The 13350-nt window shown below is 47.6% G+C and overlaps 1 protein-coding gene across 14 annotated transcripts in view; it reads left to right on the forward strand.

Annotated features, from left to right (window-relative positions):
- CFAP91 (cilia and flagella associated protein 91) overlaps positions 1–13350 on the forward strand; it is a 35233-nt gene that overhangs the window by 3366 nt on the left and 18517 nt on the right. For 8 of the 14 annotated variants that reach the window (XM_040422808.1, XM_040422812.1, XM_040422809.1 and 5 more), the window contains 9 exons: positions 1901–1977; positions 2709–2866; positions 6438–6515; positions 6625–6681; positions 6757–6929; positions 7099–7276; positions 7361–7518; positions 10219–10401; positions 10742–10881. In XM_040422808.1, coding sequence (XP_040278742.1) covers positions 1901–1977; positions 2709–2866; positions 6438–6515; positions 6625–6681; positions 6757–6929; positions 7099–7276; positions 7361–7518; positions 10219–10401; positions 10742–10881 — 1202 coding nt within the window. Of the gene's footprint in view, positions 1–464; positions 574–1900; positions 1978–2708; positions 2867–6437; positions 6516–6624; positions 6682–6756; positions 6930–7098; positions 7277–7360; positions 7519–10218; positions 10402–10741; positions 10882–13350 lie in introns of those variants that run through there. The other 6 variants (XM_040422818.1, XM_040422819.1, XM_040422817.1 and 3 more) reach the window with 3 other exon arrangements.

Raw genomic sequence — 13350 nt, forward strand, 5'->3', positions numbered from 1 at the left:
CCCTGGATGTGACTGGAGTACAAGATATAGCAGTCATAATGTGACTGCAGCTCTGGATGTGAGTAGAGTATAAGATATAGCAGCAGTATTGTGACTGCAGCTCTGGATGTGAGTAGAGTATAAGATATAGCAGCAGTATTGTGACTGCAGCTCTGGATGTGACTGGAGTATAAGATATAGCAGCCATGATGTGACTGCAGCTCTAGATGTGAGTAGAGTATAAGATATAGCAGCAGACAACCTATAAGTGCCTGTAACAGCTATACGGAGGGGCGGAGCCTGTACTAGAGGCAGCACTACACGTGACCCCGCTCACCTCTCAGGACAGCGCTGCACTGCGCAGGCGCACACTACTACGTGGAGGATGCCGGGAGATGAAGTCAATCTCGCTGACACGTGACTACTGTCTCTCTGGCAACGCAGTCCGCCACCTTCGGTCTCCATGGTGACTGTTTACACAGATCCCGCAGCGGCCTGAGCGCCTCAGCAGCACCATGAGCCGGACCCTGACCCAAGTGCCGCCGGGCCCCGGAGCACGATACCGGGCCAGCCGCAGCTACGACTTTCTCTACGGTACAGCGTATTATTACACCCGCACCCCAGACCCTGTATACAGCATAATACCTGACACCCCAGACCCTGTATACAGCACAATACCTGACACCCCAGACCCTGTATACAGCACAATACCTGACACCCCAGACCCTGTATACAGCATAATACCTGACACCCCAGACCCTGTATACAGCATAATACCTGACACCCCAGACCCTGTATACGCCATATAACCTGACACCCCAGACCCTGTATACAGCACAATACCTGACACCCCAGACCCTGTAAACGCCATATAACCTGACACCCCAGACCCTGTATACAGCATAATACCTGACACCCCAGACCCTGTATACGCCATATAACCTGACACCCCAGACCCTGTATACAGCACAATACCTGACACCCCAGACCCTGTATACAGAACAATACCTGACACCCCAGACCCTGTATACAGCACAATACCTGACACCCCAGACCCTGTATACAGCACAATACCTGACACCCCAGACCCTGTATACAGCACAATACCTGACACCCCAGACCCTGTATACAGCACAATACCTGACACCCCAGACCCTGTATACAGCACAATACCTGACACCCCAGACCCTGTATACAGAACAATACCTGACACCCCAGACCCCGTATACAGCATAATACCTGACGCCCCAGACCCTGTATACAGCACAATACCTGACACCCCAGACCCTGTATACAGCACAATACCTGACACCCCAGACCCTGTATACAGCATATAACCTGACACCCCAGACCCTGTATACAGCACAATACCTGACACCCCAGACCCTGTATACAGCACAATACCTGACACCCCAGACCCTGTATACAGCACAATACCTGACACCCCAGACCCTGTATACAGCATAATACCTGACACCCCAGACCCTGTATACAGCACAATACCTGACACCCCAGACCCTGTATACGCCATATAACCTGACACCCCAGACCCTGTATACAGCACAATACCTGACACCCCAGACCCTGTATACAGCATATAACCTGACACCCCAGACCCTGTATACAGCATAATACCTGACACCCCAGACCCTGTATACAGCACAATACCTGACACCCCAGACCCTGTATACAGCACAATACCTGACACCCCAGACCCTGTATACAGCACAATACCTGACACCCCAGACCCTGTATACAGCACAATACCTGACACCCCAGACCCTGTATACAGCATAATACCTGACACCCCAGGCCCTGTATACAGCACAATACCTGACACCCCAGACCCTGTATACAGCATAATACCTGACACCCCAGGCGTTCTCCCCGTTGTGACGCTCGTCGCGGTTTCTCTCCTCAGATCCTTTGTACACGTTATCCAGTCAGAAGGACCATGCTCAGACCGCGATCAGAGCGCACGTGTCACATGACCGGGTGGTGAGTACGAGCGAGCGTTGGGGGGACGTTACCGCGGCCGCAGCAGAAGACATTGACTGTGGGACGTTAGTGTCGCCATGTTGTCACATTCTCTTTGGTGCCATTTCGGGAACATGTGACTTTTTGATCACTTTCTATCCCTTTGATCAGAAGCCGCCATGCTGAGGCTTTCCTTTTTTACGGTGTTCCTTTTCTAGCGCCGTTGGTTACGGGCGCAGTGATATTAATTCTGTGTATTTTTTATAATTTGACTTTTTTTGCTCTCGGGGACTTGATCCCGCAGGCCCCCCTGATAGGACGCACGCGGCGCTCCACGGTCACCCTATAGTCGGGGCGCTGATGGGGTGACACGGGAGCCCCGTACCCCTGTTGCCGGATTAGCAGGAAGCTGATAGTCCAGACTCTGCTGGGCTCAGTGTCTGCCATGTCTGGTAATCCGGAGCCTTCTGGATGAGTGGAATTTACTGGCCTTGTGAGATAGTCTGCAGTGCCGCAGATCAGTCCTGATGATGTCACTGAAGTCAATGCCCCTGCAAATCCTGTACATTGGGGGGATGCCGCACAGTATTGGGGGGCAGGCATCAGACAGTGTCCCAATCTTGTCCACAGGCCGGAGCTGATGTGTGCACCCCCCCCCCCCCTCAGCTTCGTGCGGCCTTCACCGGACCCCAGTGTCTGTCTTTAGGGGTCTCTACGGACATGACGTCACTTTATTTCTCTTTTCCTCTAAGGAAAAAGTTCCAGAGTTCCCCACAATGTTCAGTGACTTGGTGCATCAGCCGCCCTTCACCCTGCGCCTGCAGCTCAGAGACCCCGTCCCCCAATTCATCAATCGACAGTGGAGGGGACGGGAGGAGCAGAGACTGAACGCCCTGCGCCGGCTGAATGTGTAAGTCATACCTGAGGATCAGCAGCAGGGGGCGGTGCAGACATAGAGATAATGATGTATAATACCGAGGATCAGCAGCAGATAATGATGTGTAATACCTGAGGATCAGCAGCAGGGGGCAGTGCAGACATAGAGATAATGATGTGTAATACCTGAGGATGAGCAGCAGGGGGCAGTGCAGACATAGAGAGAATGATATGTGATACCTGAGGATCAGCAGCAGGGGGCGGTGCAGACATAGAATGAGGTGTAATACCTGAAAATCAGCAGCAGGGGGCAGTGCAGACATAGAATGAGGTGTAATACCTGAGGATCAGCAGCAGGGGGCGGTGCAGACATAGAATGAGGTGTAATACCTGAGAATCAGCAGCAGGGGGCAGTGCAGACATAGAGATAATGATGTATAATACCGAGGATCAGCAGCAGGGGGCAGTGCAGACATAGAGATAATGGTGTGTAATACCTGAGGATCAGCAGCAGATAATGATGTGTAATACCTGAGGATCAGCAGCAAGGGGCAGTGCAGACATAGAGATAATGATGTGTAATACCTGAGGATGAGCAGCAGGGGGCAGTGCAGACATAGAGAGAATGATATGTGATACCTGAGGATCAGCAGCAGGGGGCGGTGCAGACATAGAATGAGGTGTAATACCTGAAAATCAGCAGCAGGGGGCAGTGCAGACATAGAATGAGGTGTAATACCTGAGGATCAGCAGCAGGGGGCGGTGCAGACATAGAATGAGGTGTAATACCTGAGGATCAGCAGCAGGGGGCAGTGCAGACATAGAGATAATGATGTGTAATACCTGAGGATCAGCAGCAGGGGGCAGTACAGACATAGAGATAATGATGTGTAATACCTGAGGATGAGCAGCAGGGGGCAGTGCAGACATAGAGATAATGATGTGTAATACCTGAGGATCAGCAGCAGGGGGCAGTACAGACATAGAGATAATGATGTGTAATACCTGAGGATCAGCAGCAGGGGGCAGTACAGACATAGAGATAATGATGTGTAATACCTGAGGATCAGCAGCAGGGGGCAGTGCAGACATAGAGATAATGATGTGTAATACCTGAGGATCAGCAGCAGGGGGCGGTGTAGACATAGAGATAATTATGTGTAATACCTGAGGATCAGCAGCAGGGGGCAGTGCAGACATAGAGCTAATGATGTGTAATACCTGAGGATCAGCAGCAGGGGGCAGTGCAGACATAGAGATAATGATGTATATGGTAATACCTGAGGATCAGCAGCAGGGGGCGGTGCAGACATAGAGATAATGATGTGTAATACCTGAGGATCAGCAGCAGGGGGCAGTACAGACATAGAGATAATGATGTGTAATACCTGAGGATCAGCAGCAGGGGGCAGTGCAGACATAGAGATAATGATGTGTGATACCTGAGGATCAGCAGCAGGGGGCAGTGCAGACATAGAGATAATGATGTGTAATACCTGAGGATCAGCAGCAGGGGGCGGTGCAGACATAGAGATAATGATGTGTAATACCTGAGGATCAGCAGCAGGGGGCGGTACAGACATAGAGATAATGATGTGTAATACCTGAGGATCAGCAGCAGGGGGCGGTGCAGACATAGAGATAATGATGTGTAATACCTGAGGATCAGCAGCAGGGGGCAGTGCAGACATAGAGATAATGATGTGTAATACCTGAGGATCAGCAGCAGGGGGCAGTGCAGACATAGAGATAATGATGTGTAATACCTGAGGATGAGCAACAGGGGGCAGTGCAGACATAGAGATAATGATGTGTAATACCTGAGGATCAGCAGCAGGGGGCAGTGCAGACATAGAGATAATGATGTGTAATACCTGAGGATCAGCAGCAGGGGGCAGTACAGACATAGAGATAATGATGTGTAATACCTGAGGATCAGCAGCAGGGGGCAGTGCAGACATAGAGATAATGATGTGTAATACCTGAGGATCAGCAGCAGGGGGCAGTACAGACATAGAGATAATGATGTGTAATACCTGAGGATCAGCAGCAGGGGGCGGTGCAGACATAGAGATAATGATGTGTAATACCTGAGGATCAGCAGCAGGGGGCAGTACAGACATAGAGATAATGATGTGTAATACCTGAGGATGAGCAGCAGGGGGCAGTGCAGACATAGAGATAATGATGTGTAATACCTGAGGATCAGCAGCAGGGGGCAGTGCAGACATAGAGCTAATGATGTGTAATACCTGAGGATCAGCAGCAGGGGGCAGTACAGACATAGAGATAATGATGTATATGGTAATACCTGAGGATCAGCAGCAGGGGGCAGTGCAGACATAGAGATAATGATGTGTAATACCTGAGGATCAGCAGCAGGGGGCGGTGCAGACATAGAGATAATGATGTGTAATACCTGAGGATCAGCAGCAGGGGGCAGTGCAGACATAGAGATAATGATGTGTAATACCTGAGGATCAGCAGCAGGGGGCAGTACAGACATAGAGATAATGATGTGTAATACCTGAGGATCAGCAGCAAGGGGCAGTGCAGACATAGAGATAATGATGTGTGATACCTGAGGATCAGCAGCAGGGGGCAGTGCAGACAGAGATAATGATGTGTAATCCTGAGGATCAGCAGCAGGGGGCAGTACAGACATAGAGATAATGATGTGTAATACCTGAGGATCAGCAGCAGGGGGCAGTGTAGACATAGAGATAATGATGTGTAATACCTGAGGATCAGAAGCAGGGGGCAGTACAGACATAGAGATAATGATGTGTAATACCTGAGGATCAGCAGCAGGGGGCAGTGTAGACATAGAGATAATGATGTGTAATACCTGAGGATCAGCAGCAGGGGGCAGTGTAGACATAGAGATAATGATGTGTGATACCTGAGGATCAGCAGCAGGGGGCAGTGCAGACATATAGATAATGATGTGTAATACCTGAGGATCAGCAGCAGGGGGCAGTGCAGACATATAGATAATGATGTGTAATACCTGAGGATCAGCAGCAGGGGGCAGTGCAGACATAGAGATAATGATGTGTAATACCTGAGGATCAGCAGCAGGGGGCAGTGCAGACATAGAGATAATGATGTGTAATACCTGAGGATCAGCAGCAGGGGGCAGTGCAGACATAGAGATAATGATGTGTAATACCTGAGGATCAGCAGCAGGGGGCAGTGCAGACATAGAGATAATGATGTGTAATACCTGAGGATCAGCAGCAGGGGGCAGTGCAGACAGAGATAATGATGTGTAATACCTGAGGATCAGCAGCAGGGGGCGGTGCAGACATAGAGATAATGAGGTGTAATACCTGAGGATCAGCAGCAGGGGGCAGTGCAGACATAGAGATAATGATGTGTAATACCTGAGGATCAGCAGCAGGGGGCGGTGCAGACATAGAGATAATGATGTGTAATACCTGAGGATCAGCAGCAGGGGGCAGTGCAGACATAGAGATAATGATGTGGTGAGGGCAGTGGTTGGCTGTGATGGGTGCTGGATTGTCGCCTTGGTTACATGCCGCCCTCTGAGGTCGCCCGCTCAGACAGACTGATGACTGTTAACCCTTTGTCTCGTGCTCTAGATCCCAGGCGTTGTCGTCCTTCTCCCACGCTGATAACGGAGACGTCTCTGGTAGGAACAGATACAAGTTTTTTGAAAGGTACTTGTGCCCGCAGAGCCTCACAGCTGGCACTGCGTGGATCGGGGCTTGTGGGCTCATCCGCCAGCAGTAACGCGGTCATGTGATGTTGACGCCTCTTGTATTTTAGGCCGCTCATCCCCTTTGCTCAGCAGACTGCGCCCAACGTGCTCCTGGCGGACTACAGGTGAGTGGAGCGGCGGCCATGACTGCACACCGCTGTGCATCTGTACCCTCGTGGTATTGACCTGAATTGTAATAGCAGGGCGGAGGAGACCCCTCGGCCGCAGCGGGCGGTCGCGCCCCTGGTGCGCACAGTGGGCATCCAGACTGACTACCGGGACAGCGAGGCGCAGACCGACCCCTACAGCCCAGAGTTCGTGGTGCAGCCAGGGTCCGTGCCGGAGGTCCTGATGCTGGCGAACCTCACATGGGGTGAGTGACTCGGGGCCTTCATGTCTGTTCCCTTCTTTGGACAGTTCATCACCATTTTCAAGATCTTTGCTTGCTGTCAGTGAATGGGAGCTTTCTTCGGTACAGTTGAGGGTTAGTTGCAGTGTATCAGTGTCGCTAACCCTTCTGCTCACTGTCACCGGGTCCCCAGGACGCGGGCTCCCGGCTGGGCTGGCCGAGGTGGAGATGATTGAGCGGGCGCGGGAGAAGCGAGCCTGGGAGGCCACCCTGCCCCCACTCAGCGACTCCTCCCAGCTGGAGAAGAGGAGGAAGATGATGGACGAGCAGGAGAGGAAGGAGTGGGCCTTCAGGGAGCAGGAGATTGAGAAGTAAGTCCGTCATGGCCGCCGCGCTCTCTGGGCGGAGTCCTGTGCGGTGCCCCTCCCCCCCCTAGCTGTCGCTCCTTATCTCAGGTTACAGGCGGCGCGGCTGGAGGTGCTCAGGAAACTTCTCCAGAAACGGAAGGAAACCCAGAAGGAAATGGACACGAAGAGACTGGACGCCAAGTGGACGAAACTGCAGCGAGACAAGGAGGAGCTCGCGGAGCGTATCCGGAAAGAGCACGTCAGAGGTGAGCACAAATATGGCGGACGAATAATGAGAGGATGGCGCTACACCGGTAACAGAGGGGACTATGGCGGAGACCGGACCTGGTGACCCGAAAGGTTTTACAGGAACCTCTGGTCCTCCTTGCCTTCTAAAGACCGGGAACGTGCAGCGGGCTTGGGGACCCCCTGGACCCCCGTCTCCTGGGTGGGAACGCAGGAAAGAAATTCAGCAGGAAGGTCGCCTCCTACGGGCACTAAGCTAAAGCGGATCAGCTCAGGAGGGACATAGCTGAGCCGAGGAGCTAACACTGTGTGTGCGTAGTGTCGCCTCCTAGTGGCTACAGCTATACCCAAGGTCTAGACTGTGTCCTCCAATGATACGGATGAGAAACCATTATATAACATCCAGTATCATATATAACCCCCCGTTATATAACATCCAGTATCATATATAACTCCCCCGTTATATAACATCCAGTATCATATATAACTCCCCCGTTATATAACATCCAGTATCATATATAACCCCCCCATTATATAACATCCAGTATCATATATAACTCCCCCGTTATATAACATCCAGTATCATATATAACCCCCCCGTTATATAACATCCAGTATCATATATAACCCCCCCCGTTATATAACATCCAGTATCATATATAACCCCCCGTTATATAACATCCCGTATCATATATAACCCCCCCATTATATAACATCCAGTATCATATATAACTCCCCCGTTATATAACATCCAGTATCATATATAACCCCCCGTTATATAACATCCAGTATCATATATAACCCCCCGTTATATAACATCCCGTATCATATATAACCCCCCGTTATATAACATCCAGTATCATATATAACCCCCCGTTATATAACATCCAGCATCATATATAACCCCCCGTTATATAACATCCAGTATCATATATAACCCCCCGTTATATAACATCCCGTATCATATATAACCCCCCGTTATATAACATCCTGTATCATATATAACCCCCCGTTATATAACATCCAGCATCATATATAACCCCCCGTTATATAACATCCAGCATCATATATAACCCCCCGTTATATAACATCCAGTATCATATATAACCCCCCGTTATATAACATCCAGTATCATATATAACCCCCCGTTATATAACATCCAGCATCATATATAACCCCCCGTTATATAACATCCAGTATCATATATAACCCCCCGTTATATAACATCCAGTATCATATATAACCCCCCGTTATATAACATCCAGCATCATATATAACCCCCCGTTATATAACATCCAGTATCATATATAACCCCCCGTTATATAACATCCAGTATCATATATTACCCCCCGTTATATAACATCCAGTATCATATATAACCCCCCGTTATATAACATCCAGCATCATATATAACCCCCCGTTATATAACATCCAGCATCATATATAACCCCCCGTTATATAACATCCAGTATCATATATTACCCCCCCGTTATATAACATCCAGTATCATATATAACCCCCCGTTATATAACATCCAGTATCATATATAACTCCCCCGTTATATAACATCCAGTATCATATATAACCCCCCGTTATATAACATCCAGTATCATATATAACCCCCCGTTATATAACATCCAGTATCATATATAACCCCCCCTTATATAACATCCAGTATCATATATAACCCCCCGTTATATAACATCCAGTATCATATATAACCCCCCGTTATATAACATCCAGTATCATATATAACCCCCCGTTATATAACATCCAGTATCATATATAACCCCCCGTTATATAACATCCAGTATCATATATTACCCCCCGTTATATAACATCCAGTATCATATATAACCCCCCGTTATATAACATCCAGCATCATATATAACCCCCCGTTATATAACATCCAGCATCATATATAACCCCCCGTTATATAACATCCAGTATCATATATTACCCCCCCGTTATATAACATCCAGTATCATATATAACCCCCCGTTATATAACATCCAGTATCATATATAACTCCCCCGTTATATAACATCCAGTATCATATATAACCCCCCGTTATATAACATCCAGTATCATATATAACCCCCCGTTATATAACATCCAGCATCATATATAACCCCCCGTTATATAACATCCAGTATCATATATAACCCCCCGTTATATAACATCCAGTATCATATATAACCCCCCGTTATATAACATCCAGTATCATATATAACCCCCCGTTATATAACATCCAGTATCATATATAACCCCCCGTTATATAACATCCAGTATCATATATAACCCCCCGTTATATAACATCCAGCATCATATATAACCCCCCGTTATATAACATCCAGTATCATATATAACCCCCCGTTATATAACATCCAGTATCATATATAACCCCCCGTTATATAACATCCAGCATCATATATAACCCCCCGTTATATAACATCCAGCATCATATATAACCCCCCGTTATATAACATCCAGCATCATATATAACCCCCCGTTATATAACATCCAGTATCATATATTACCCCCCCGTTATATAACATCCAGTATCATATATAACCCCCCCCGTTATATAACATCCAGTATCATATATAACCCCCCGTTATATAACATCCAGTATCATATATAACCCCCCATTATATAACATCCTGTATTATATATATATATATATATATATATATATATATCTATCTGCTTCTTTGCAGCCATCAGGAAGTTGTCCCAGCAGATGGGGAACATAGAGAAGACGCTGGAGAGACGTGATGTGATCGGGGACTACACGGACTACTCCTCCCAGACGTACGCTCCGCTCTCTCGCATCGGTTACTTTCCGGACAAGCTTTCGCAGCAGTTTATGGTGAAGAGCCCCTTCCTGAACTCCTACCAAGGTCAGCGAACATAACATTCTTATATTATCAGCCTCCTGTGGCCTAGCTGCATCCTGAGGTACATCATATCTACTCCAGCCACATCCAAAGCTGTATTCCCAGTTCTGCTCATAGGCTATATGACATTGTATTATGTGTAGTGCACACATCAGGCATGATGATGGAGACAACTACATGTACCAAAATGCCATGTATCCGACTGCAGGACATTATAGTGGTCACAGGTGTGTCTGGTTGCCTGCAGAAGTGTGAGTGCAGCTCTAGTTGTGACTGGAGTAGTGGACTCCTGTAATGTGTTCCATCATCTGCAGTGTTGTTGCTGATATCTCATTCTGCTCAGGGTTGCTGGACCTGGAGGAGAATCTCCCCGACTTTGTAACCCAGCCACGCATCCGCGCCCCAAAACCCAGAAGCACCACCAAGGATGGATTCCTGAGACGCCAGGCCCTGCTGGAGCGCCAAATGCAGCATGTCCATGAGGTGACGTACGGACCACACAATACCAAACTGCATGCACGGTGACCCACCAGACCCCTGTATATGACGGCAGTAACCACACCAGACACTGTATATGACAGCACTGACCACGCTAGACCCACATATATCGCACCGCTGACCACACCAGACACTGTATATGACAGCACTGACCACACCAGACACTGTATATGACAGCACTGACCACACCAGACACCGTATATGACAGCGCTGACCACACCAGACACCGTATATGACAGCGCTGACCACACCAGACACCGTATATGACAGCGCTGACCACACCAGACACCGTATATGACAGCGCTGACCACACCAGACACCGTATATGACAGCACTGACCACACCAGACCCCTGTATGACAGCGCTGACCACACCAGACCCCTGTATATGACAGCGCTGACCACACCAGACCCCTGTATATGACAGCGCTGACCACACCAGACCCCTGTATATGACAGCACTGACCACACCAGACCCCTGTATATGACAGCGCTGACCACACCAGACCCCTGTATATGACAGCGCTGACCACACCAGACACTGTATATGACAGCACTGACCACACCAGACACTGTATATGACAGCACTGACCACACCAGACCCCTGTATATGACAGCGCTGACCACACCAGACCCCTGTATGACAGCGCTGACCACACCAGACCCCTGTATGACAGCGCTGACCACACCAGACCCCTGTATATGACAGCGCTGACCACACCAGACCCCTGTATATGACAGCGCTGACCACACCAGACACCGTATATGACAGCACTGACCACACCAGACCCCTGTATGACAGCGCTGACCACACCAGACCCCTGTATATGACAGCGCTGACCACACCAGACACCGTATATGACAGCACTGACCACGCTAGACCCCCATATATCGCACCGCTGACCACACCAGACCCCTGTATATTGTTGAGTTATAGAAAGACCAAATGCCTTATATATATAAAAAAAAAACTAATGGATCTCATAATATTGATCCGTGAGATGGACATAAACATCTCCAAGAGTTCGATCAAGAACCTGATTATTTTGTGCAATCAGTAAAAAAAAACGGGGTACAAGCGTCTATGCAAAATATACATAATTTATTATACAATAATTTAGAATACAATCAAAAATTAATCAACGTAAATTTCAATAATATACAATGATATGCAGCACCCAGAATTCGCCACTATATGGTGCCAACAAAACACTACTCAACCAACACAAGAATATTATGTAATACGGCTTAAAAAATTGTGAGAGATATAAAATCAATTGATCATATACAGAAACTCAATCAAGAAAATGACAGATACGAGCCCATGCTCTGCCAAATCTTGTGCCCAATCTTGGATAATGGTAGTATTGCAATAAAACTTATAAATTATCAGCTTGATATCAAACTAGGGAATATAAAGATTCCCAACAGAGAAGCTCTCTTGTTATCAATATCAGATCTTGTATTCAGGATATGCATTTTCACTGAATGCCGTTGATACTGATGTATTACTAACACTATACGTCTACAAATAAGCAGGTATCCGGCTAAATATCAAGCCAATTAATTTAGATCAATACTACATATAAATAAAAGTATACATTACCCAAGGATGTAGGTGATAGGCAGAGTCTAGGGGAAGTCAGCTCTCCAAAGGTTTTTCTCCTAATCCCAAAATCTTTCTCCAGAGATCTCCCTCTCTTTCTTTTTTTATTTTTTTTTGGTGGGGGGTTTTTGGTGTCCCCTCCTTGTTGCCCTCCATTTTGGTATGTGGTTTCTTAACCAAAACTTATCAGATGAGCACACCTTCCTAGTTTGGAACTTTCCAATCATTATTGGATAGGCGTGTACATTGATAAGGAATGTGACATCATAACACCACTCAGAATGCACTTTTGCTACTGGTGTAGTGTTACCTGCTCATACCTAGGTGGCACTGTTGTATAAGCTATAAGCATCATACCATTAAGGCTTAACTCATACATGCCTGACATCTTCAATACTACACACCTCTGACATCTGGAGGCCTTGTCTCATAGCTGAGGGACAAACTTGGATACATGAGTATATACGTTGAGGAACATCTAGACAATTCTCACACTGTGGAATTCATGTTCAGATAAGAGATACAATGAAGCCTCTACTTCTGCATGGCAATCCCCATGTTGAACGCTACGTTCAGTTGGATGTCCTCTACTTTCTCTTCACTGACCTTTTGTAGCATTTTACGAATGATATCATACGAAACAAATTATAGGGGAATGCGTCCTTCCCTTAAGTCCTGCATCCCACTTTGTACTTCATCATGATAGACTTGTGTATGGAAGTCAATACGCTCTGTCTTTCAATGAAGACACGTGGATCCAAACTGACGTAGATCTTTTGGGATAGAATCCTCTTATTCGTCAAGATGAATCCCGCGGTATCCTGCAGCATGATCCCAGATGAAGGGCCT

This window comes from Bufo bufo, chromosome 3 (assembly GCF_905171765.1).
Source record: "Bufo bufo chromosome 3, aBufBuf1.1, whole genome shotgun sequence".
NCBI classification, from domain to species: domain Eukaryota; kingdom Metazoa; phylum Chordata; class Amphibia; order Anura; family Bufonidae; genus Bufo; species Bufo bufo.